This window comes from Mchenga conophoros, linkage group LG6 (assembly GCF_057382185.1).
Source record: "Mchenga conophoros isolate Kocher_MC1m ecotype Shallow Benthic linkage group LG6, M_conophoros_male_GT1.1, whole genome shotgun sequence".
Taxonomy (NCBI): Eukaryota; Metazoa; Chordata; class Actinopteri; order Cichliformes; family Cichlidae; genus Mchenga; species Mchenga conophoros.
The window spans coordinates 524,089-551,986 of NC_140531.1; the positions used below are offsets into that span (position 1 = coordinate 524,089).

At 41.6% G+C, this 27,898-nt stretch overlaps 1 protein-coding gene across 3 annotated transcripts in view; it reads right to left on the minus strand.

Annotated features, from left to right (window-relative positions):
- Positions 1-27,898, minus strand: part of npnta (nephronectin a) — a 46,855-nt gene that overhangs the window by 10,913 nt on the left and 8,044 nt on the right. For 2 of the 3 annotated variants that reach the window (XM_085275725.1, XM_085275726.1), the window contains 7 exons: positions 24,777-24,869; positions 19,209-19,304; positions 12,257-12,376; positions 10,850-10,969; positions 6,664-6,798; positions 5,382-5,504; positions 3,691-4,113 (listed from right to left, as the gene is read on the minus strand). In XM_085275725.1, the coding sequence (XP_085131851.1) occupies positions 3,691-4,113; positions 5,382-5,504; positions 6,664-6,798; positions 10,850-10,969; positions 12,257-12,376; positions 19,209-19,304; positions 24,777-24,869 (1,110 nt within the window). The remainder of the gene's footprint in view (positions 1-3,690; positions 4,114-5,381; positions 5,505-6,663; positions 6,799-10,849; positions 10,970-12,256; positions 12,377-19,208; positions 19,305-24,776; positions 24,870-27,898) is intronic. The other variant, XM_085275727.1, reaches the window with a different exon arrangement.

Genomic DNA, 27,898 nt, shown 5'->3' on the forward strand with positions numbered 1-27,898 from the left:
CATCCCTATTTCCGTCTAATTATTTGAATAATCACTCAGTGATGTCTCTCCTCCCCTCCTTCCCTCTCTCTCTCATCTGATTCAAGCCATCCTCGGCAAGCTCTGATTTCTAGAGCTGCTCTGCCGTAGTGCGGACTATTAGATTGATGTCTCCCTCAAGCAGGGCAGACAGGTGTTAAGGTAATCTTCTCTCCTCTTCCCTTTTTCTAATTATGTGATGCCATCTGGCAAGGTGAATAGGAACCACAGTATCTCACCTCTTATTCTGTACTTAGTTTCTCGGCATACATATTTTTGAGGGAGAACAGCTTAATGCCGAGTTTTCAGTAAACACTGTAATTTGCTGTGGCTACAAGCAAGCAAAACGCCAAAAGAGAGACACTTCTTGGAAATAAGCTTTATCGGGTCTTTGATACACAGACAGTATTTGTTAGTGGGATCAACTCGTTGCTGCTTTTTTTGTCTTATCGTTGGATTTACTGAGCACTGTCAACAAAATACAAAATTCCAACCAGCCCTATCATGTAGCTCGAGAGAGAAAACCGCCCGTTTCATCTGTTACATAAAAACGAGGATCGTGATTTCAGCCCTGAACTGCATATTTCAGACTTAACAGTGGGCGAGTTTTCTCATTAAGAAACAATTCACAGTTCTGAAAAGGTGCAGCACACGATTGGCCTGATTAGCTCCTTTGTTAAAGCCAAAAAAAAGCAGTCTTACCACCTAACATTATTTATAATTCATTCTGTTATTTGGTTTGATTGAGAATGCGATTCATTTTGAAGGTAATTGGTGTCAGAGTTTGATGCTTGGCCGAGAGCACTGCGTGACATGTGAATAACAAACGGTCTGGCTAAGTTTGTGTTTGTCACTTGAAGCCAAAAAGATAATTACCTTGAGAAGAGAAAGACATTCCTTCTCTCACTGTACAGCTTTGTGACACTGAGCTCATAATACTTCATTTTCTTGCAAAAAAAATTGGACATTATTTCCATACAATAGCTGCATTTTGAAGGTGGGTGTAGCTCTATTCAAATGGAAATCACTGTGAATTCGCCTATATAGGAGACTTAAAGGGAGCGTTCGTGCCAGAATCAAATTTACATATTTTACCTCTGGTGTGTAGTGCGTTTTATCGATCTTCTTTTCCCAGAAATTATAAACTGTTTACTCAAGAAAAAAAGCAAGTGGCATGTAGTTTGACTGTTGAAGATGAGGCAGGGGATTTCTTTAAAACTGAAAACTGGCTGCCACTACAGGCTAGCTGGAAAACACATTAAGGTGACCAGATCCCAATAAAGTGAATGTGGAGCAAACACTGTGTTTGTGTGGGACAAAGTGGGACACGTCAACAACACTGAGAGGTTTTCTGAAATGTTCATATCCAATTTTAAACCAAAAATACACTAAACTGCGCAGGTCACTGGGTTGTCATTTAGCAAATACAGGACAAATATACAGTGATCATAAAAGGAAGCTTCAGTTTGTTCTTATAGACTCGTGCAATAGTCTTTATATACTCCTGTGTTCTCTTTTATTTCACTGTTATTTCAGCAGCTCTTCTGTTTGGATGTATCTATAGATAGGATGACACTTTAAGCAATTTTTATCCAATTATGACCCACACAGCCTGCGTCACCACACAACATATCTTCCGCCTGTGGGAAATGGCAAACTACCTTTAACAAAAACAGACAAAACCGCTTTTTTTGCAGCACCTTCTGTCATATTCAAGAAAATCTACAAAGTTTGTGACTTTTTTGGGGACTTTTAACTTTACCTTCTTCTTCTGACTATAATAAGAAGTGTTTTCTTCATACAGACTGCGTAAAAGTGCATGTCCCGCAGAACTAGTCAAAATATGGCACATTGTCCAAAATGTGGGAAGGGGGGGAAACAGTGGGTAACAAACTCCCGCTCCAGTGTATCTTAACTGGTCTTGAAAGTGACCTCTGAGTTTTGAGTTGAACCATTTTGAAGACTTTGCAAATGGAAACTTTGAGATTCAAATTTGCTGACATATCTGAGCTAACAAAGCTGGAAGATGAACTTTATACACCAGCTGCCAGCTGCTGTTTATGGTAATATATGAAATCTGGATGTGCGAATGCAACAACTTAACCCCTTAATGCCAAGTGGATCGCATTTGATACGTGAGTTTTTGTCGCATTTGATACGTGAGTTTTTGTCGCATTTGATACGTGAGTTTTTGTTTTAGAGTTTTGAGTTTTTGAGACATCTACATCATCAGTGTAATTTTCCCCCCTGAAAAAAATAAATAAATTGCACAGTACATTTTTAAACAATACACTGCAAAAACTAAAACTAATTAAATTTTTTTTAAAAACACACCAGATGTAGCAAATGTGATACAAATTAAACGATAATTCATGCAGATGTTATTAAGACCCATGGTGTAAATGAACAGTTCAGCTATAAGGAAACCAAAAGAAAACAGGGTTCATTTCATAATCACAAAGCTGAAGCTGTAAATGTAAATGCACAGGTGCTTATAGAGCGCTGTTCTGAACTGAGCACTCAAAGCACTTTTCATTACAAGAGTACCCAATCATACACAATATATTCACACAGAGCTTTATTCTGTGTCTGAGCCCCATGTCTCACATTCATGCACTCACATACTGATTAATGCTTATCTTGACCAAGGGTGCTTTAATATACAGACAGGAGGAACCCGGGCATCAAACCACTGACCTTACAATTGCAGGAGAACACGTTGAATCGTCCTGAGCCACAACCCCAAGGTAACAAACAAGGCTTTCCTACATGTTCAGAGCAGTTAAAGCTGTTCCATCCCCCCAAAAAATACATTTATAAGAACAACGTGTAGTTCTATAGCTGCTATGTGAAAGACTGCATCACCTGTATGGAGTGTTTAAGCTCATTGTTTTTGTTCTGCAGCCCACAGCTTTACTGTTCTGGTTCACTTTTACTGCCTCTAGTCAGCCTTGTTTTCCAGACACAGCAGCTGTTCTCAGTGAAAAAGCTGTAAACACTCATTGTACACTACCTGCCCTGCAACAAGCAGCAATCACTCAAAATAGCAGCTCGCTGCTGAACATTGCAGAGCATTTAGCAGCTCAGGAGCCAGATTTTTTTTCTTATATACATCAAAACAGATTAGTGGACGCATGTGGAACAGACAAAGAAACACCTTATAAGACTCTACAGTTGGATCTAAATATGTCTTATGTCACATGATTTCCTGATGAAAGTGTCCCTCACACAACACAACATCAATCGTTTTATGACTATGTTTGGATAGTGAAGTGTAAAAGGGGACATTTTAATAAGCAGATGTCTTCTTCATTTTGGGAGCACTGAACTTGTTTGCCAGATAAAAAGAAAAACACACTTAAAGTTAATACTGATGTTGCTCTTTGTGTGCCAGATGTGTAAACAAACAGCTGCCTGCTAACAACTGTACGAGGTAAAAATGTAAATTTTGTGCTTACGGCTTCCTCCGGTAAACATCTGGAGGAAGCACATCAAACTGTTGCTTTTTTAATATTTCATGTGTATTTACTTAAGAAAAAACAATATCTATACTTATGACTCAAAAACTTTGAGTTATAAGTATGTATCTGAAAAGGGGAGGAAGCTATCACAATGGCTTTAAATCACCTGTTGAAACAAAACAACACCGTAGTAAAGCAAGAAGCCTCTTACTGTGAACATCCCCTCTCTGCTTGGTGACCTCCTTCTGGATGGTATTGTCCACTGGTGTGACCGGTGGCAGTGGCAAGGGTGGTCTGGTGGGAACTGCTGGCCTTGGAATGTAGGGTTTGCGAGTGGGTACCGGTGGCTTTCGGGTGGGTATGAAGGGCTTTCGGGTGGGTATGAAGGGCTTTCGGGTGGGTATGAAGGGCTTTCGGGTGGGGACCAACGGCTTGTGTTGCGATGGGGTCACCCTCGGGCGGGGTGCCTTGGTTGTAGTTGTAGCGGTTGGCGGCAATTTAGGGAAGATGATCTTTGGAGTGACTGGTGGGCGAGTGGTGGTGGTCCTCTGCTGATCCAAGTCTGGGATGTGGTTGTGATGATTTGGAGGCACTTTGCCTGGTCTCGGGGGGTCAATAACCACTTTAGGGATGGCTGAAATAATGAGAAAATGCAGATGGAGCACTGAAATATGAGCACTTAAGAGTTAATGAGGCATACATTTGCAGACTAACTGCAATTATTAGCCTCACTTTTTTGAAGAAGAGGGCTTTACTTCATCTACTGAGACTTCTGATAACCATTACCTAAATGTTAGCACTCTAAAACAAATTGGGTGTCTCCAATCACACTGAAAGCAAAAGCTCACAGCTGCAAACGAAGCTCATAAGTTCACATTCACTCACAGTTACAGGACTTCACAAGCTGAACCATTAAGACAGCCCACGTTCAGTGAACTCCTGCTCTTTGAAAATCGATCTTGCTTTCTTATCATGTCTTTTTTATCTGTCCGTGCAGTCATCTTGATTAGTAATTCTTTGTATGCTCATAGCCAGAGGCTTCGCAGCACAAGTCTAGAGCTGCTTGAAGTGTATGGAATGATTTCTGCACTAAGTCAGGCTGCTGTGCCCCGAAGATCACCCTCGCTCATGTCATCAAAGCTACACCGCCTTTTCCTTTGTGGCTGCACACATTGTCCAGGAGCAGAGACACAGATTGGGGGGTTGGCTTTCTTTTTTTTTTCTTAGATAGTGGCAGTTTCCTAAGGATTTCATGAGTAAAGAATGAGAGTGGACAAAGGCAAAAGGTTTGAACTCTGTTATTGCCTTTTCAGGTTGCAGGCGACTTTGATATGTGATACATGAATAGGATATTGCAACGTGACTCCCTGAGCACTTGCGGCTCACACCCTTTGGGCAGGACGGTGGGGTGAAGTATATGCAGCAGGTTCCAACTTTGCTCTGTGGAATGCCACATGAGTTGCGCCCGTCCATTGGTTAAATAACTGTGGAGAATAAATGACTCTTTGTCTACTGAGCTGCTGTAAAAAAGTGCCGACGCACACTGTAATGAACTCTGTGTCAGTAAGCAGAATGAGACCAACTAACAGATCACAACAAATCACAGATGATGACGACTCCTCTTTGTGTCCTTATTACCCGAGCCGCATGTCAAAAAACCAAGTCAATCTGGGAACATGCGATAAAGGGGCAGGGTGAGTCAAGTAATGACTGACAGCTATTACAAAGAAAGGAATTTCAGTCCAAGCTTTGTGCTTGCAAGCCTATTTCTCCCTCTCTCCCTGCTCCCCCCCCCAGCACATTTTTAAAGATACAGGCAAAGAAAAAAGAAAAACAAACCTGAAGCCCTGTTCCTTGTTGATAAACTGAATATTAGTTCTGCGGTTTTCTCTCGGGACTTACGTTTACAGTCGTGGCCCATCCCCCTGTAGCCGTCTTTGCATTTGCACTTGTATGAGCCCGGCGTGTTGTAGCAGGTGGCAAAGCTGCTGCAGTGGCTTTGACCTAAAGAGCACTCATCCACATCTGAAAGATAATGGAAGCATAACAACATTCAGCTCCTGGGTGCAAGTGCAGAAAGCTTAAAACGTAAAAGCAGAATATCAAACGCTAATTGCTTCACATCCACTTAAAGGAAGCTTCAAAATTTATGTCGTACTGTTAGTGAAAGAGTTTAAGTGGATAATAGTCGACCTTTTATGAATACCGGAGGAAAAATCACCACGAAGGTTGTTGTAAAAGTCCTCCCCAAGATACAGAGATGTGTCTTTTATACATTTAAAGAGCACCTGCCAAGTTGCTCTTGGCCGTTCTTTAATCTAATCAACTTGATAATTTTATTCAAAAGCAGATAAAATAGGATATGAATTGCAATAGAAGCTAATCTGTATTTGTTTTTCACATTTTTGGTGGTTAGAATTCATGAGCATGATACTAACAATTAAAAATCCACCTTTTGAAAGTTAAAAGTTTATTAAATTGCCATATTACTAAGTTTTTTTAATCTCTGTTTTTCTTTTAGTTGAAAAATACAGTCATGTGAAAAAGAAAGTATGGACTTACTGCATCCATGCACCTTGCAGTCATTGAGTCGGCCATGAGCTTCTCTGTGTATCAAAATATTCTAAAGTTAAATGTGAGGCCATCTGTCTGACAGCTAAAGCTGAAAGATGCAACGGAAATACGATCCAGAGTTGCAAAGGTAAGACTCCTCCATAACCATGTGAGATATGGTTAATTGCTTGTACAAGTTACATTTTAAAATGCAATTTTCCTGTTTTTTGTTACTGCATTGTTTTCCCTTTGCAAAGTATCTACTGATGTAGTTGTTACACTGAATCGTGTTTTTTAAACTAATTGTTTTACAACCAATTAACCTACAAATAGAAAATCACAACGGGCCTGTTAAATGAGAGATTGGTTGAAAACCGCATCAGAGCATTAAATTAAAATACTAAAGCAAAGCAGAAGTTTGTCACATTGTAGTATCAAACATGGATTTCTGCTACTCATCTCTGCATGCGTGTTTCTTTTCTTTTCATCGGGCTCCTTCATAAGCAGTTCAAAAACAAAACTCGCATCACTAAAAGTACCTCGGCTTAAATTCAAGCCACCTCAGCGCATCTTTGACCTTTGTGTGAGTATTGCCAGTCGAAGCCTCACAACAGAGGCGCTGCCACAGTACCTATGCACTGGTATTTTCCGTTGATGTATTGCAGGTCGAAGCCTTCGTGGCATTTGCAGATGTAGCTACCAAAGGTGTTGATACATTTCCTGAACCTGGGACACACTGCTATCCCTGCTGCACACTCATCCACATCTGCAAAAGAAAGAAGATTGAGAAATTGAGGAAAATGCTCAGATAAATGTCTATAATGCATTAAATAAGAAGTGCACTCAAAATAAAACGACGTGATTTTAAAAAAAATTTGAGATTAGAAAGCATAATTGAATCTAAACTAAACATTACTATTCATGCCGGAACACATGTTCTTCATCCCTGCTTAGTATTCATTTATGAACAAAGCTCCTTTTACATTCTGCTCAGCGAGCAGAAAACAACACACACTAGCTTGTTTCATTATTTAAAGACTTTTTCCAAGTGTCTCTGTTGATCACCTTTACAGGCATGTGGTCATTAATATTTAGACGCTGGGAGCCTGAAAGCTTCACCTTAAAATCTTTAATTTATTTGCAGCATAATGCAGCTGAGGTGCTCAGAAACTGTTGTTTAAAATAACCTTAACAACACTAAAGTCACCTGGACCAGCTGGGAAAACAAGCGAGAGCGGTTAGTGGGCAGAGCTCTTCCCATCCCATTAACAACTACTGCTGAGGGTCTCATCAGCGAGGATCTTAATCCCAAACTGCTTGAGTGGAGCTGCTTAATGGCCAACAGTTGTGGATGCATCACTGCCGTCACAGCAAGGGCAGACGTGGATTATTATATTTGAAATCACAAAGTAACTGCACCTTTATACAGAGTAAAAAGCAAATCATGCTTACCCCATTTTCACATTCACAGATTCTATATCAGCAATGTTTATGTTTTAAAATGTGCTGAAAGTGACAGCTTCTGTGAGAAGCCGACTTTAATCAGATGGTGTTTCAGTCAAATTCTGTCACTGAGCAAAAACAAGTCGATACCTTCATCCAGTGAATCGTGAGACATCCTTCTTCAAGGATTCCCGGCCTAATTCACTTTTAGTAAACAAACACTGAAGCATGTGGAGTTTCCTAAAACAGCTACAGTAGTCCTGCTGGAGCTATTATGTTTACATTTTGTACCAATTCATGCATTTCAGTCGCTTCCAATTATTAAAAAAACCCAGAATGGCCGATGGGATGAATATATATGGTTTATAATGACTCATTCATACAAACTTGTACTCATTCCTGTTAAGGTTACAGAGAATTAGTTCAACTAAAACATCCGACACACTACGATGGTCCGATCGCAGCGTTCGTGCACTTTGAAACATGTATGAGAGCAAAGACTTCCTGACGGACAGGAAGCAGCACGTGAGGCTGGGGAAGAATGTCTCGGACTCCCGGACCATCAGCACCGGCTCCCCTCAGGGCTGTGTTCTTTCTCCTCTGCTCTTCTCCCTGTACACCAACTGCTGCACCTCCACCCACCAGTCTGTCAAGCTAATCAAGTTTGCAGATGACACCACCGTTATTGGGCTCATCTCTGACGGGGATGAGTCTGCCTACAGGAGGGAGGTTGAACGTCTGGTGTCCTGGTGCAGCCACAACAACCTGGTGCTGAATGCCCAGAAGACAGTGGAGATTATTGTGGACTTCAGGAAGCACACAGCCCCACTCCCCCCCATCATCCTGACTGACACCCCCATCACCTCTGTGGACTCATTCCGCTTCCTGGGTACCACCATCACCCAGGACCTGAAGTGGGAGCCCACCATCACCTCCGTCATCAAGAAAGCCCAGCAGAGGATGTACTTCCTGAGGCAGCTGAAGAAATTCAACCTGCCAACACGGACGATGATGCAATTCTACACTGCAATCATCGAGTCCATCCTCACCTCCTCCATCACCGTGTGGTACGCTGGAGCCACTATCAGGTACAAACAGAGACTGCAGCGTGTTGTGCGCTCTGCTGAGAAGGTGATTGGCTGCAGACTCCCATCTCTGCAGGACCTGTACACCTCCAGGACACTGCGGCGTGCAGCCCGGATCTCAGCTGACCCTTCTCACCCTGGACACAGTCTGTTTGACCTGCTCCCCTCAGGCAGGAGGCTCCGGTCCATTCGCACCAGAACCTCTCGCCATAAGAACAGTTTCTTCCCCTCTGCTGTTGGACACATGAACAATAACCACATGACTGTTCCCGCTACTAACACATGACCCTACGCTGTGTCACTGCATCATTTCATGTCTGGCACTGATCACCACCTGCACTCATGTATATATCTTTCTACGTAGCACTCATAATTCTTATTCTCATGTATATATCTCATGTATATCTCATGCACATATCTTTCTTTCTACATAGCACTTTAATTCTTATTGTCTGCACTGAAGCACCGCAGCAATTTCCTAATGTTGTAAACCTCAACATCTGGCAATAAACCCATTCTGATTCTGATTCTGATTCTGAAAGCTACAGATATGAGCAGCAGTGCGCTACGATCCCATTTCCACAAAAGTTGCAACACTGTGTGAAGTAGTACAAAGGGAATGCAAGATTTTCTAGTCATCCCAGTGCTATATTTTATTGAATATAGTACAAGTACAACATATCAAATGGACTTTTTAAGAATATGCGCTCATTTTGAATGTTATGTGCTTAAAAAACACAGATTTGACTGACAGCGTTTCATCATCTCTTCCTCATTAAAAACCCATAACTGTAGTTTTTAGTGTGAGATGTTTCTCATGATGTTGATATTTAGGCCTCTTTGTTTGTTTAGGGTTTTTTTTTTGTTTCATACAGTAATGTGCCAAATGTTTTCAGTGGGTTTCTGCTGGCAAAATGTTTCTCAGCATTTTCTTGCTGAAATAAGAAATTTATTTATTTTTATTTATCACTTTCCTCATGCTGAAAAATGTCTTCAAATGTCGGCATAATATTGTTTCAAAACAGTGTCCTGTATTAATGGTGCCTTTTCAGTTATTTATGACATATGCGTTAATGCCAACACCCCATACCGTCATAACTGCTTTCCTTCTTAGCCTGGAGGACACGTCATTTCCAAACTCAAATTTTGAATCCACAGACCACAGGGTACTTTTTACTCTTTACCTCAGTCCACACTGAATGAGCTCAGGCCCAGAGGGTTGTTTATTTCATGCTACAGTTTTCACTTGCATTTTGGGGCGGCAGCGATAAACTGTGTTTACTGACAATGCTTTTCAGAATTGTTCCTGAGTCCATGCATAAAAGTGTCTGTTTTTAATGCAGTGGTGCCTGAGGGCCTGAAGCTCACGCACCTTTCGTTCATTTTTGACCTTTTCTCTTACATCAGATTTTTTAATTTTACATTAAGAAAGGGTCTTCTTAACTTATTGAACCACTTACAAATTCAGACTTTCACACCCTTCTCCATTTTTACATCTGACAGACTCATCCTCTCTTTTTATATCCAGTCATGCTACTAATTAACCTCATTAGCTGCCAGATGCTTCACTTCAGTCTCTGGTTCCTACATAGAATCACGTCCACGAGGATGATTATACAGCTTCCATAAAACTCTCCACGTCCAGAGTTTACTGTAGTAACACCTGTGGTAGGCAAAGGGTTCTGTCCCCTTCATAATTCTTCATGATTCATGTCGGTGCTATTTTAGAAAACCACCCCTTTAGCTGCCCAGCAGTTAAGTGGCCCTATAAGGCAGCATAAAGGGGAAGAGCCTCTAGTGAACACCCTGTGTTTAAACCTGACACAGGTTAACTGCCTCAACTGCCCACCTCATCTGTTAAGGTACCCCTCTGAGGAGCAGTGTCACATAAAATTGGCAGTAAAGGCAGACATGTGGGATTCCCTCGATCGCATTCCTGCTGTAAAAGCAACAGGAAGCAAACAACTTGGTCGAGAAGGACCGACGATGAAATCAAAGTGATGCGCTGTGAAACAATTTGGATGAATTCAACTTTGATGAGTTGTTTGCTTTGAGGATTTGCGTTCGAGTGGCTAAACTGCAAATTGTGTTGCCAGTTTCTTTTCTTCCTTTGCCAAAATAGTTGCCTTTGATTAGCAAATTTAAAGGCTGAGAAAAACACACAAACACATACTCACACACAAACAAAAAAAAAGTTATATTTATGAGGATTTACACGCTGCAAGTCGCTCACAGATAAGAGTAGCTCAGCTTTCAGGCATGTGGAGATATTTTAAGACCGGGACGTACCCACACAGGTTCTCCCATCCGGAGCCAGCTGTAGCCCCGGCGACGGACACTGACATCGGACCTCTCCTTTCAGCACCTCGCAGCCATACTGGCAGTTGGCCATACCACAAGTGCGAGCGTCTGATGGGTAAAAGAGAAACACGGCACACATTAACACACACTGGTGCCACTGGGGAGTACAAAGGGAGAAGAGTTTATGCCATTCTCACCTACACTTTTCTTTCCCCACACCAACACACACACGCGCGCGCGCTTCTTTTTCCTCCAGCCAATTTATAACAGCCAGGCCACTCGCCTGCCTTTTCTGATATTAGCCAGCTTGACCCTGGGGTGCTGCCAGCGGCACAGCACTCACTCTGCCATTATTAGACTTCTCTGCTGTGCAGTTGCCATGTGCTCACACCTTAGCTCCAGCAATCTTCCCCCTGCCCACTTTTATCCTTTGTTACACCCAAAGATTGATAATCCATCTCCCCCCCTCGATATCAAAGCAACAGCGTGAGGCATGAGTGTTGTTGAGACGTGCCGGGCAGATCAAGAACTTCCAAAAATAATAACGTAATGAAACAGATTTTCTTCGGCCTGTCTTGATAACAGTGGTCTCTAAAAAGGAAATTAAAAGTGAGGCTTTTGCTGCCACTGCTACTTCAGCTGCTGCCGGCACCCTGGAGTAGAGTCTGATGACTGAGGCAGGCCGGGCTGATTAAATGCTACAGTGATCTATTGATCAAAGGGGAGAAAGGAGGAGCAGCAAGGTGTTTAACGGCATCATGCTATCATTAGACAACAACACCTAGGATAATTTCAGATTGCCTCAAGTGTTACGCGATTTAGACTTTAAAAGGTGGGGAGTGAATTTTCCCCTCGTACAAAAGAACTAATTAAAAAGAGGTATCGGGAGTCATACAGTCCTCAAGTGGAAACGTGCAGGGAAAATAGTTATCAGGTGGGAAACAGAATTTACAGGGAGACATGTTCAGGCATCAGCTCACATTCTGTGGACTACCTCGGGGCAAACAATAAAAAAAAAACCTAAAAGAAAATGTGCACATTCACTCAAGGGTCTGTAGATTGTGTTTCTTTCATATTTTTCATTTCAGCCCTCAAAGGGTTTTTCACAGGGGTTCTTTAGTCTGCAGAGCTACTATAATGAAGCAGATCAACACGGTGTTTTAATCAAAACAGTCTATCAAAGGATTGTGAGGCTGCTGTCAGGGGTACGAGTGGGAAATACATTTCTTAATGATATCAACACTGTGTCCTGTAGAAACAGATGGATACATTCAGTGAAAAGAGGAATCCTCCATGAGGAGAACACAGACAGGGAAAGGAAACTTCCACCTCTCAGGCTGTAACACAAAGAGTGTTAACAATCAAAGTGTGTGTGTGCAAGAGAAACAGGCTTACTTCCACAGGTCCCGTCAGGCATCAGCATGTAGCCATTCAGGCAGTAACACTTGTAGCTCCCATACGTGTTCATGCACCTGTGTTTGCAGGGCCTTGGCTTTAGCCCGCACTCATTCAGGTCTGCAGACAGAGAGAAAGACAACTTAAATCACCCGGGGTACAGAGAGACAGAGGTCCTATAAAGACGTGAAATTAGTCACGGGGCAAAGGTGGAAGAGGTGAGTCATGTCAGACATCGCTTGTCCATTTACGTGCAGGTATGCAGGCTCCCTCTGAGGTGACTGCGTGTTAACGTGGTCGTTGTTTAAATGGGGTGGGGGTATCTTCAAGGAAGTGAAGCGTTTCTGTGTTCTGACAGGCCCAGAAATCGCCCTTTTGATGGTTAAGCCAGTAACAGCATTAAACCTTTGCATCACCTGCATGCGATGAAGGATATGATTAAACCCTATGACTTTCCACCACTTTGTGAGGTTTGCCAGTTCTCCATCTGGTTTTCTTTGATGGATACGTTTAATTCTGGTGTTTTTATGTGGACGTGAAAGTAGAGAAATCTCACCCACAGTAGCCCATGAAAATCTTATTAGAAAACGATGCTGTCTGGGCTCGGAGTAAGGAGCACCCCTGGGAGAAAAGAATATGCTCTCAGCTCAACACCTGTCAAATGCTTATGCAAATTCAAGTCATTATGCTTTTCTCGGAGCAGACATTTTGACGAGTCAAACAGAGCTGTAACTAATGACATTAATGATGTCTTCCTTTCTTCCATGTATTTTAAATCCCAGGGCTCTGGTGCATGCTGCCTCACTGGGATGACTTACTGACACTCCAAAATGTAACAGAGCATTGCCAAAACCATTAAAACACTGGTTACACTTGTGTACCTCCTGTTATGATAAGACAAAGTGTGCAAAGTACGTGCAAAGTTTACAGTGGCTCAGGTAAGTGAATATATTTAGGTCTTTATATTCATTAAAATGGATGGAAAACAAAGAGACAGCCACGACATTACCTTTAAAAGGCATATTTTGACATATCATCGCATAAAAAATTAAAGGTGACAATTTGTTTTCATTAGTCTGTTTCAGGTCATTGCACACACTGCAACTTCAGAACAACTTAGTTGGATATGATTAATATAGTAACACCTACAGTCAGCTGGAAAAGAAAGTTTTCCCCAAACTCTCTGCAGTCCAGTGAAAACTAAGTACACCTCATGGTTCAGTAGCTTGTAGGATCACCTTTAGCTGCAATAACTTAAAGTAATTGTTTTCTTTATGGCTTTATCAGACCCTCTTGTCACAGTGGAGGAATGACCCACTCTTGGTGCTTCACTTCATTGAGGTTTGACAGGCTCATTCGTCTGGGCTTTGACTGGCTCATTGCAACACCTTGGTGCTTTTCTTCTTCGGTCATTCTGTTGCAGATTTGCTGTTATGCTTGGGAAAACTGTCCTGTTGCATAACCCAATTTGAGAAAAGCTTTAGCTGTCAGAAAGACGGCCTCATATTTGAGACAAAAGTACTTTGTTATACAGATGAGTTCATGGTGGACTGCAAGGTGCTCAGGTCCTTTGGCTGTAAAAACGAGTCCAAATCATGACCATTGTGGTCGACAGTTGGTATGAGGTTTTTCTGCCAATATGTTTGGTGTGCATTACAGTCAAACATCTCCACTCCACAAGGACGTTGTTCAAGATGCCTTGAAAAAGCCATACTTGTTCAGCCTTTTAGATCGTACTATTATGTACTGTTAGCATTTAACAGGTCTCAGTAGAGTCTGAGTCGTGGCTCTTGGAGTGTTTTATGACCTTTGTGCGGTCTGAAGTGTGTGTGTCAAAGCAAATGTGACATCTTCCAAAGCATACTGCTAACACATACCTGAATGCTCCAGATCAACAAATTGCCAAAACTTCTGCTTTTATCAAAGTGATCCTGCTTTCCAGTCATCAGATAATTAGTACATTTGCGGCAAAGACCAGGCTGCTTCTTGTTCTCTTAACTCCTGTGGAAGCAGTAAGGGGGGCACTTACTTCTTTAACAGGACTACATAGGGCTGCATGAAAACTTTTTTTTTCCACAACTGTATATATTTAAAATCGAATCAAGTGTTGTGTCTCAAATTGTACATTTCTGCACTAACACTTGTCTTTTTGAATGCATAAGAAGAGTGACTTTTAAAAGTTTGGGCACATGCATTCCACCAGACATTCTCCAATGGTGTGCTCATTACAGTCAGAAGCTGACTGAACAGTACTATATGTTTGCCACCTTTTGTGGTGGAATACACAGCAGAAAGGATGGATTTTCAGCCAGTAGTAGGAGGATGGTGATGCCAATAACTGGCTAGCTAGCTAGCACTTTATGCTTCTTGGGGCAGCACTATTCAGTGGTTACCACCCTCATTATTTTAAAAACTTGGTGCTACGTTTTGGTCAGAAATTTTGCAAAGTGCATTGCCAACACAACAATGATGGTCAAATAATCATCATTTTGAGGCACTACATTGGTAAAATTTATAGACTATGCAAGTAAATCCACAGTCTATTAGTAAAAGTTTTCAAATGAAACACAAGCAAAGGCTTTTAACAGCTGTCTTAAATAAGGAAGGTCTGTTTTTATTTAGTCCACTGAACAAAGAATAACTATTATCTGATACAAAGTGACAATCATAACAATTATGTAATGCACTCAAGCTTTCACTCCATTAAAGAGGATAAAAATGATGGCAGATGAAATTACTGAACCGTCTTTAGGTGAAACACAAACAGAAATGTCATAATTACATCATGTTTTCATCATTTTTTATTTTTTTTAGCGGTTTGATGTTTAGCTCCTCAGTTTACAGCTAGTGGGAGCAGACTGTAGATTAACTGCCACCAACAGTTTATCAGTGAACTCAAACATAATATTTGCAGTAACTTATTGGATGAAAAGGCCAAATTATTTCTGTCTTAACCTGGCTGTTAATGTTATTAGCAACACAAGTGCTTTTTATGCTGCGTTAAATGTTCACTGCAAGAAAAACCTCTTGTAGCTTTCTTGGTGGTTTCAGACTTTGATGCTGTAATTGTTATTTGCTGTGTGCGCTCAATAATTTATGCAAGAAATTCTTTCTACGCTCCCACTTTTAGAAAGAGGGATTACACTAGCCTGCAGTCATGCAGCTCAGATGTGCAAAGCGTTTGCTTTAAATCATGTTTTTCACCTAAAGTAAGTTTTAGGAAAGAGTTGTCTCATAAAGGAAACTGTGTCACTCTTTCAGAGCATCACTGAACAGCTTGTCTGGTTAGAGTAACCAGATAAGCCTTTTCATAGTCCCAGCTCTTGCTTACATCCTTTTAATAACTTGGAGAACTTCAGTGCTTACAAGGAAGACTACATTCTGTTTGAAGTCTAAGTTTTATTGACCAAACAGGCTTTGGTTGTATACAGGTAAACAGTTCGTGTGAAGTGAAAAAGGGATTGCATTTAGTGAAATGTAATATTAAAACCACTGGTTATTGCCTGAAGACAGACTATCTTTAGATAAGCTTTTCAAACAGGTTGCTTCTGCTTTGGTTAGCATAAATTCGCATGTGCATATCGCTGAAATACTTATGGATTTTGATGGAAACAGGGTTTATGTTTGGGGCAAATGTTTCTTCATATATTACCTGCACCTCATTTAAATGTGACAAGTTTGGAGTGTCAGAACCATAAAAGGAAAAATCCAACTTGAAACGGTACCAAAAATCCATCACACCTGAACGATGACACACACTCCAAGCAATATAAATAACTATGAATACCACTCTCTGTGTCTGTGACACAGTAGAAGCATCATAAAATAGATTTCATCTCATCGTGTGGCACATGAGCGTTCATCTTGGCTTACTGCACTTTAAATGGCGCCGTGTTTAGCTCTATGGACATATGTAGGGCACATTCTTTGAGAGCCACATGCCTCCTGCATTTAAAAGATGCCACAGTTTAATTTGGATGAATGATTGAGCAGATGCCCAGTTTGTATATGTACAGACTCCTGTCTTCTATTAATGAAAGCTTCTGGTCTACTAAAGCCAAACTGGCTAAGTGATCAGTAAATGTGTCAGAAATTTGGACAGCATGCTTAACCTTAGGAAGTGCTGCCAGACTTCAAGTCATGTTCCATGACCATAAATTCTTTTAGATATATAGGGGTCAGTTTGTGAAAGCAGCTGTCATGCTGGGGTGATATATAAATCATTTAAAACATTACTTTCACTGTTTGAATGAGTAGAGATAACAAGGAGCAGACTACTTACAGTTATAAAAACATTCTTCTACATGTAAGACAAGCTAAATGTTATTAGACTTAAGCAGGGCTGCACGATTAATCCAGTTTTAATCTCGATCACGAGTCTGGTTTCCCACAATTAAATCAGCATCACTGATTGATAATGAAAATCTGTGCTCTGGCAATAAAATCCTGTTCCCTGCAATGTACAGGATCACATTAAAAGCAGGTCATTAGCTGTTGTTTGGAAATACATTTTAGTGATTTAGTCCTGTATTATTGGGGCTGTGCTCCAACTCAACACAACTAACTTATTCAAAACACATCTACATCTGCTCTACAATGAATGTAAAGACAAACAGTGCGGTCGTACCTAATGGAAATCATCCAGCACAGACTCAGAAGTCCATAAAAAAAGCAGGCCTGTGCAGCGCATCTGGTCGTCCATCAAGCTCAAAAAGACAAACTGAAGTCACCAACAAATGCAGTCAAATTCCATTTAGCCAAAAATATGTGTCCACTACCCATTAAGGCTTAAGGAAACTGGTCAACTGTATGAAAGTGGCAAAACCTGCACTATAGGCAAAGAGAGAAATAAAGTTTTACTATATGCATTTTATTCACATCTGTCATGTAGGTAACCATAATGGAATAAAAAAAAAGTGCTCCACGGCTCCAAAGGCTTAACTGACAAGTGCTTTTCAGTGGGGCAGATGCAAGCTCAGGACCAACAAAAAGGACTTCCTGGGGCACTTGGTTTTATTGCAAAATAATACAACAAGTTTATTCTAGGAGCAGTATGAGACGAACAAGTGCATAATTGCTCTAAGAGTCGACCCTGATGAAGAATAGATGTGTTGGTTTATATTCTTTCCTTCTAGGAAATGCACTCGGGTCAGATGAATAAGGCGTTTGGATACAAACACCTCATTTGTATGCAGAGATGTTTTAATTAACATGAATGCAGCACAAGGCAAAGGTGAAAGCATCGTCCTGTGGACTACATTTTGTGTTAGCTTAGTTAAAAAAGAAAAAAAAAATTATATGAATATTTATTCTCTAAGATATGCACTGAATTTAGGTATATAAAGAAGGACTGGTTTTATTTTAAACATTAGCAGGAATGCAGCAGAGCATGGATGTAAGCTTACATGATCATTTCGGGGGTCAAATCAGTGAATAATCACAACAACAAACGTTGACATTTAAAATAATAGTGATAATAATTTTGCTCATAGTCGTGCTGCCCTAAAATGAATTTTTATTTTGAAATTTCAGGATTTCTGATATGAATGAAATGTCTTTGCAAATATAAACTGATTGTCTTCTTGAGATAACAAGATTTTCATTTGCGTGCATAACAAAGTGACACAGGTGCAGTGTGATGACTCTTATTATTACACAGCGCACACAGCAGGTCTTGCTGCCCACTGCAAACCGAATTTGTTCTGCTATTTTTGTTCACCACATGAGCATAAAGCTCACTGCTTTTTTCCCCTCACTTTTCAAACACCTGTACAAACTGACAGTCTTTCCGCTGCGACATACATTATTCTTAGTTTTTCTATGGAGGGAACCACGTCAAAATGATTTGTTCTGTCCTTTGTCAGACAGGAGGCTTAGCTCCGCTTACTTCACCCACAAGATATTGTCCAAAACACTCACACCTGCACACACATCACTGTTGTCCAATTTTTACAATTAACACTGTCAATCCTGTTACTTTTTTTCATAGCACACAGCTTTTGCACACTCATTACTGCGATAACAGAAAACCATAGCAACACTGTCCATTGTCAGCGTGAAAGAGGAAAAAGGTCTCCACTTGTCCGTTGCACTGAAAAACAGCTTAAAAATGTAAATGAGGGATTATTGAAATTCTCACATTCTCAGACAGTAGAGCATCAGCACAAGCAACGCGCAAGATACAGCCAGGCTCTCATCTACAGGCAAGACCAAGAGGACAGACAGAGAGAGAGAGAGAAACAGAGAGATAACACACAGATATGACCACCAATTCATACTTCGACATGGCCCCAGGACTGCAGAAACCTGTGAGATAGCAGAGGTGGAGAGCCCCTCTGGGGTGTTCACTGTATGGTAAATGAACTGCTAAGACACATTTGAAGTGATGCAAAATGGAGTGATTTATTGGGTCAGCTCCACTGAGGTGTGCTACATTCCCGACACACCTCTATCACTGACAGGGATTAGCAGGGGCCTTTTTCTTGGGCATATGCTCATCTTTAAAGGAGATAACACTGGTTGGAATTCAAGGCCTTGTTCTAGCAGCGATGGAGAAGCCACGAGTGCTGTGTCCATGTCGATGATGGTTTGAAAAGCAAGGAAGAGCTATTTGTTCCAGGCAGTCATGGTGCAAATGAGAAAGAAGAAGAAGAAGCAGGGAAGAGAAACTCATGATGGCTCTTCTGCACAGAGAAACTGTATTCAGGGTAGAAGGGATAAAGAAAGGGAGGGGAGAGTGGTAAAAACTGCAACATGCTTGGCACTCGTGCTGTTTTTCTTCTGCTGAAAAGCTGCTCTTGGGTGGTGCCTCCTCTGCCAGGGACAGAACGAAAGCAGGAAGAAAATAACTGGGAGTGACATTTAGTCCTCCTTAGGTCGCATTGTGCAGCACCATGCATGTTGCCAAGGGGGAAGAAGAGAAGCTGCCGAGGGGAGGTCGATCGAATCTCACCCTCCATCACAACTCTCGCCGGCTGATGGTCCACGGGAAGAAAGATAGGAAGGTGACTGGCCCACACTGGTGGGGTTAAATAGTCCAGCGCCTCTTCTTTAGACAAAAGAAAATGGGTTAGAGAGGAGGAGGGGAGTGGGAGGAAAGGGAGTGGAGGGTTTGATTGACATGAAGTAGTAAAGTGTGTGAGGAGAACAGAGGGAGAGGGAGAGAGAGAGAGAATTTTTTAAAAAGGAACCAACCAATGGATTAGGACACCTCTGACCACGCTACATTCCTGGAAAGTAAAGAGGAACATTATGCAGCAAAGAGGATTACACTTGTGGGAATTGGACATGAGCTGAGTATCAGGAAAAAAAAAGGGCACATGGGAGAAACAGCAAAAAGTGGTTTTGCATCTCCTGTCCTCCTGCCCGCTCGTCTCTTCTGCATTCCCTTTTTGTCACAAGGGTGAAATAGGATCTGAGAGAATTACAGTATCGCACAGATTCAGAGGATCCCTTCTCAATTTCTGCCCAGAGTTTCAAAAGTAGGCAGGAGTTACATTTAAAGAGACAAATCACTGTTTGACTGCAAATGCTTCAGCCTCAGGAATTTCAGCCCCTCCCCTTCCTGCCTAACCATCTATCATTCAAGCAACCTTTCCTCCGGCACTGGGCTAACAACAGCTATTGTTAAGTGACAAGAAGATGATACAACTAGCTCCGACTGTTTCTGCATGCTCCATATCATCCGAGCATTTTTCGACCGAGGAATACAAAAATCTAAACTGAGAGGTTACGCAAGCAGCCGCACTGCCAACTCTGCTTAAGACGGAAGCATTTGTAGCTGAACTTTTCTGTAAATAGACACGATGAACGGGCACTGGAAGAAGAAACAAACCTTCACTATGAAAACAATCTGTTTTCAGTTTGTCTTCATTTATAGACAAATGGCATGCAGCTGTTTTTATTGGAACTAGAGATGTAGAGATATATTATTACTGATAGTAATCATTACATAAGTTTATGGAGAATACATCTCTAATAAGGCTGTAACTATGTGCTGGACAGGAACACAGTGGGTGGGTCCAGTCATAAAATGGGGAAAAACAAGAAGAATAAACCCACGAACAATTTAGCTACTGAGCTGCCACCTCAGGGTGTAGGTGCCTGTACTGCACCCACTGGCCACATTTTTAGGTATAACTTCCTAGTACTGAGTTGGATGACCTGTTGCTTTCTGACATTCAAAAAGGTGCTGCAAACATCAGGTTAACATGATAGCATCACACAGTTGCTGCATATTTGTCGGCTGCGCATTCACGATGTGAATCTCCTGTTCACATAACAAAAGCACTGTACTGAATTGAGAGTTGGTGACAGTGGAGGTCATTCGAGTACAGGCAACTCATTGTCATGTTCAAGAAACCAATTTGAGATGCTTTGAGTTTTGTGACAAATCATTATGGTGTACCCATCTAGTGATGCTGGGAAATAGGTATCAGCAGATGGGTACACTGCGGTCATAAAGGGATGGACGCAGTCAGGAACAATACTCAGGTAGGCTAAGGATCACGGTGTAACAAGAAAATATCCCTCAGGCCATTACGCCCACAGCCTGAACCATTGATACAGCGCGGGACCCATGCTTTCATGTTCTTTACGGCACATGCTGACCCAATTATCTAAATGTCTCAGCAGAAATCAAGACTTTTGAGACCAAGCAATGTTTTTCAGTCTTCTCATGTCCAAATTTGGTGAGCCTGCATGAACTGTACCCTCCGTTCCAAACCTTTAGCTGAGTGGCTTCTGCTGCTGTAGCTCATTTGCTACAGGGTTCAGTGTGTTTATGTTCAAAGATGCTCTTCTCTTCTGTCTTGCTTTCCCATTCTGATCCTCGCTTTGAACTCCAGCAGTTATCGCAGGGGCGTAACTTCCAGGGGGGTTATGCCCCCCCCCCCCCCCCCCCCAATAATCAGACCCAACCAATATAACCCCCCAATAAAATTATGAATTATCTTAAATAAAGAGGCTGTTGATTTTCTTTGCTCGTTTCAAGTATTACCAGCAAAATAGTTGCATGTTTACTAATCTGGGAATTTACCCAGATTTATTTATTTATTTAGACAGAGATCTTGACCCCCCCCCCCGATGTTCAGCACAAAGTTACGCCAATGAGTTATCGTGGCCATGTCTGCATACCTACCTAAATGAACCATGTGATTAGCTGATGAGATATTTGCATTAGCTGGCAGTTGAACAGGTGTACCTAAAGTTGATGGTGAGTGGAAAAAGTTCAACTTAGTGGGAGAATCAGTGGATTTACCTGAAAAGTACCAGAAAAAAAGGATTTCTGCAAATGTTATTAAGTAAATGAAAATATCCATAAAGACTCTGGAGGTCGATCTGATCAGTGAGCGATCCTTTAGCAGCCACTGTGATTTCAAGACTCATTCTCTGCTGTCTCTGTGTGATAACTTTCTTCCATTCTCCATGCGCTGTTAATTGTAATAGGACAGTTCTGCAAGCCACCATCTGGCTGCTTTATTGTGTGATGTGATATCATGTCTTCAATCATATGTGTTCAACCTGTGTTGCATCATTCTTAATGGAACAATATCTTTATCATTACAATGAATATCAGAAGGAAATCTTAGCAGGGGGATGATTTCTAATCACATATACTTCAAACTCACAGGAGTTAACTCAGGTCAAACATTACTTCTTGCCTCTTTGGTGACCTTAAAGAGAACACAGATAAAAGGAATCTGGAGTAATAGCCAGACAACTGAGTGTAAATACACAGTATGATGACATGCATGCAATACTTTAAATACTTGCAGCTGTTTGGCTGCTAATAGCAGACAGCCAGAAAGACAAACAGTGACAGAGAGGGATCGGTTTCTAAACCAACAGCCCTGAAGTATCTGTCTACACCTACACTGAATTAAATTCGCATGGAGATTAGTCAAAGTGTTCATGCTCTTTTCTGCGGCTTTGCCAAGATAAAGCAGTGAGAGATCCAGATAATAGCTAATATTCTGAAAACAGATCTAGAAGTAAACTGTATACATGCTGCAGCAGCAGTATTAGGCTATCACACTTAAAGTGGTATTAATTACGTATCTGGCTGACAGACGAGGAGCATCTGGAAGCATCTCCGCAGCTGTATTCCTTCTGATGTCTGAGACATGGATCCTCCAGCAAAATCTTTTAATAGTGTCTTAACAGCAGGTCAACTACACCTAATTAAATCCACCTGCATGGAATAATCATCTTATTAAAATGATTGGATCAGCAGGGGGAGTTTGCTGCCAAACTGTTAAACAGATTATCCTTATAATGAGTTTATTTGTGCAGCGACAGCATGCTCATCTATCACTACGGTGAATGACAGCAACGATTCTCATCAGCACCGAGCGTGAGGCGCGTTCTCAAAACGATTCTGTTTGGATTCTCAGAGAGTCAAGTTAATGGTGAAAAATAATCACATTCATTTAAATTATATCCCGTTCAGATCGTGGGATATTTTCTGTATAGGAGCTGCGACGAGAGTTAAGGCCAAAGAATTTGGTAGTAAAAAACCCCCCAAAAACAAACAAGGTATATAAAAATATAAAAATATTGGACATGTGAAAATACGGCAGCTGCTGTGATCGTGTTTACTGTAAACAATGACTGTCTGTGGTTTGCTTTTGCTCCACACAAACAGTGTTTCTAAGGTGTTCAACACTCTTGTTAATCAATCCGAGCCTCCAGGGTGGCAAACTCATCCGCACATCCCACTTAAAATAAATTTGTGTATTCACCACTGATGTCCACACTTGTGCACATTTTCCTGTTGTAATCTCTTTTTTAAAAATAAAATAGTAGCTCCTATCATTTGCAGTCAGTGAATTTTTGTTGGTGTGATAAGGTGAGGTAATGACCTTTTTAAGGGACACAAACTAGGAAACTGCTGGACAAAAGTTTAAAAAGTCGCTCAATTTTCTAAGTGTTAAATTTGTCTCTTTAAAATGTTATCAGCGATTTGCAGACAGATAAATATAGATAAATGTTCACCTCCTTTTAGAAGCACAAGCAGGGCATAAAATTGAGTTATTCAAATATAGGTACTTAAGTCGAGTATTTAGCCTCTTAACGAGTTTGACCACCGGCTGCACTTATCGTGCAACTCCCCAGGAGACGCCGTTTTCCTCAAAACAAATTTACAGATTATAATCTGATTTAAAAGCTCTCGGGGAGACTGCTTGACCTTTAGCAACATCGAGGTCAGAGAAGCAGCTCGGGGCTCTTATTTCTTTCCTCCAGTTGTCTCCTCGAGATAAATACTGCACTCCAGAGGGACAGGATATTAGAATGCTTCAAAACACTGGCCACCTGGCACATCAATAGTACACCTCAAATCAATGTTTGACCGACGCTGCATTTAAATGAGAAAATCTAATCTCCGGTCCCTGAATGATTAAATTGGTTTCCATAGCATGGGGCAGCGCGGCAGAGAATGCGGGGTTATCAGCACCTACGCAGGCTGAAAGGTCAAGTCTGCCACTCAGAGCTAAGTAAAACGTCACGAGCTTATTGGAAAAATGGGAGTTCGGCAGACGCTTGAAAGTACAGTTTCATCTTGAAAGGTCTCGGAATCGCTTTTGTCAGATAAGTCTGTCTGAATGGTTGGCAGCGAAGTCTGCCTCGCTTGGATACCGTATCCTTTTACTTTCCTCCTCTTTGTTGCAGATTGAGACAAAGTAGACCCGTCTGGCCCAGGCAGACAGGAGCCACCTATAGCCCTGAAATGCAGGATGAGTCATTTGGAACATTCCGGAAAGGATTTCAACACCCCCACCCCCCTCCCTCCCCCTTGTTTTTAATTACACACTATCCTATTCCCGTCTCAGGGCGTGAATTCCACAAGTATTTTCAAGCTGCTGGGATGCAGGTCAAGCTAACTGGGGAAGCTTTAATGCTTTTCAACGTGCCCAAAGTGTAAAGGCACAAAAACTCCAGACCTCCCCCACCCCCGCCCACTCTCATCCACCGACCAGCACACACACACGCAAACAAACAAACGCCTTCAAATAGCATTGGTTGCACTCAGTCGGTCCAAGTTATCTCAGGTCAGTAATTGAGATGTTATCTTCACAGGAGAGGATGCACTCCAGGGATCATTCAACACAGCTTCACCACTCATTTCCATTTGAGCTGAATCAGCCCCCGCGGTCCACCTCCTGCCCTGTGATTAAAGCACCTCACTATTGTCAGCTGATGCAAACCAGCTTCCGCTCCTGTGGCAGCTTTACAGCGCTGATGTTCTACTGTGGAGATTTGGCTGCAATAAACAGTGATTACGCTGACATCACTCAAGGCAGAGGTTCTCCTTCACTTAGTTTTCTTTAGGAAAGATGCGCACGTCAGCAGGCCCGTTGCTTAGTGGGTGGGGACAATATTTCCCGACTCTCCCTGCTTTCTTTGTGGTTTATCTTTCTATTTCAGTGCACTGCGAGGAACAGATAAGTCACGTCAAATGGCAAAACAACATCACGGTCAGAGTTACGAAAGCGGCTGCAAGCTTCGGTCGATAGCTCACCTTGATTGCAGGTTTTCCCAGTGAAACCAGGATGGCACTTGCACTTATTGGGTCCCACGCAGTCTCCATGCTTACAGCCAGGCTGGCACACAGCTGGTTAAAGGGGGATTCAGAAGGGAAGAGACAGATCAGCGCAGCGCCCTGGAAGACTACGTGTACCAGATCAGGATGACAAAGCACTTAATCCTACTGCTTTTTGACTTCCACAACCCCTTGGCTGTAAATTTACTCCCAAGTTACAGCAAAAAGACAGCGTGATGCCTCATTCATATAGGAAATGTGTGTGTTTCTCCTTGTGTGACAGTCATATTATCATTGACTAATGATAGTGGAAAAGCCATTTTCAGCTAACCACATAGTAGTTGTTTTTTTACTTTGCACAGTGCAGGATTCGGGAGAAGTTTTATTGTCCTTGCTGATATTAAATTATTTCCCACTGTAGAAAATAAATGAGACGTTTGACCTTTTTTACACCCGGCAAAATTTAGATTCTCGTGGCTTTAAAATGCAGCGCTGATATTTACTCTGGCATGCCGCCAACAAGGATTACCTAGGTGAATAATATTTCCCTCTTAGAGCGAAACTGAAACAATTAAGCACCAAAATAGCAGATTATAATTAGTTTCTCATTAAAGAGATCCTACATAGTGCGTGGATAGTTGATACTTTGATTGTGTACAGAGACGTGGAATTAGAGCTTCCCTGGCTCTGTTCTGTCTCAGTGAGCTGGAGGCTTGCCCTGCTTATCTTACTGCGCTTGCTGCAGCTTGCTGCTAAGCACTTCTGATACACCGAGTGTTACTAATTTTCATTAAAAGCTTCATTAATTATGTCATAATACAATACCATCAGAGGACTTAATTACCAGTGTGGCAGAAGAAGCAGTACACCCGAGTCTGTGAGTGTGCGTGTTTAGGGAGCGAGAGAGATGTTCTTTTGGATAGTATTCATCCCACCAGCCAGTCTGTTGTTTATCTGGAAGGATGTGATGGTATACTGAGCTTATTTGTGCTGATAAAGATGCAGGGCATGCTTGTTTTGGTGATGTCCTGCATACAGCACGGCAACCCCGCACTGAATCCAGCAAATAACCTGCATCAAGGAGGATTTACCTCTCGCCTTAACCAGTCCGATCTCTGACAGTTTTAGCTCAAACACAGCTTAACTGATTTCAGTTTGGTTGAATGGTCGGACAAAAGACCAAAGACGTCACATATATTTGTTTATGTATGTGTTTCTTCGGGTATCAGTGAGTATGTTTTTAAAAACAATCACAGAAGAAAGTGATCCCGAAATTCAGGTTTTGATAAAAATAAATTCCATGATAAATCTGGAATTTCCAAAGCTCAGTGGGAGACTGAAATACTTGTAGCTGTCTGTGATATTACAAGTTAAAAAAACTGGCAGATCAGCTGAATTTAGGTTAGCCTGTGCCACCATGCTGTGTTTCCTCTTTAAAATATAATGGAATAAAGTCCAGTGACTCTGGGTATTTGTATGTATATTTTAACATAAAATATCTTTTGATTGAAAATATCTAACTGCTCTCTGTTTCAAATGAGATAAATATAACTTCAGCGCACCGACTGACGCCTGATACAAACGTAGAAATGGTTGAAGACTCTCTCTAAGTGAAATCCATATGCTAAGAATTCAGTTACATCTTTCAGAATTTGCAGCTAACCTGGCCTATTCATAAAAAACAGTAACTTTAGTTACTCAGGTGCAGGAATTCAAAGAGAACAAGGTAATGATATGATTCCTTTAACTGATCTAGATAACTACTCACGACTCATTCCACTTTATTAGGCTCCGTGACTGAACAGAATGAAAAGCAATGTAAGCCAACTTTGAGCTTGTGATATGAGTCGGGTTGTTAACACACCGAGCAGTCAAAGTTCACATTTACAAATTAAAAGTGGCCCATTCTTGTTGGAGGACATGAAACGTGCTGCGCTCTTCCGGAAGCAGAAGTTTGTTAGACCCCGGTCTGGTCGGCGGATTAAAGGAAAGCAGCTACTGATGTCTTCGTTAGAGAGCAGCCAAGTGAATGCTCTGTGTTGTTACTCCCCTCCAAGGAGGAGGACTTGATTGGAAAGATCAGAGGCAACCATCAACAGGCTTTGCCTTTGAGGGTATTTTTAAGCCTCTGGCCTGGCAGAGAGATCAGGATAATGACCGGTGTTCATTAGCCACAGCAAAGGACAGGGAGCACTAAAAATGGCCCCACCAGCTGGAAGGCCAAACATAGTGAGTGTAATCCTCGTTCCTTGAACGCCATCAAAACACGTCAAGTGATGACACACTTTCACTTTGGTTTACATCAGCCATTCCTCCGGACTCAAGAGAATTGCTACTGATCCTTGTGTGGACTGTTTATGGCGAATAAGCCTCGTGTTAGTGTAACACATCGGTTCATCAACCTAACGTGGAAGTAATTACTAGCAAGTAAGGGATAACTTGCGGCTTGTTTCTTTTTGATTAATGACATATAAAGCCAACTGAGATCAGGAAAGGCAATTCTGAAAATTGAGACGCTACAAATAATACATATACAAATTTAATTTTGTATATGATCAAACTCTATCCGTTTGCCTAATAAGTTCACCGTTCCTATAAGGAGCATCTCACTCCGCTCAACCTTGGGATAATTGACTAGGCGATGCTGTGGTGAGAATCCTATTTATTAGGGAAATATAAACCCATCCAAAGTTCTTACACTGACAAGTTGCGGCACATGTTCTGTTAATAACGCTGCATCATAAATGCTTGAAGAGCCCTATTACTGATATCAAATTTAAGAAACATTATGGATTTAAGCTTTAAGGGGCTCATTAGTATTCCAATGGATTGACCAGAGGGGTGTTTGAATATTAAAACGTTACCAAAGAACTTGGGAAAAATTCCTGTTAGACACTGGGTTCAGCTGACACAGGGTCTGCAGAGTGCAAGCTGTGTGTGCAGAACTGAGGCCAGAGGGAAGGAGATGGTTACTGCCAAGGGGTGGAGAGGTGTTACTGGTTTTGGAAGCGGGTGTGGGCTTGGCTCTATAAATAAGTGAGTGAGCACAGGATTCAGAGGATGTGCCTCCAGCAGTACATGTCAAGCAAGATTATTTCAAG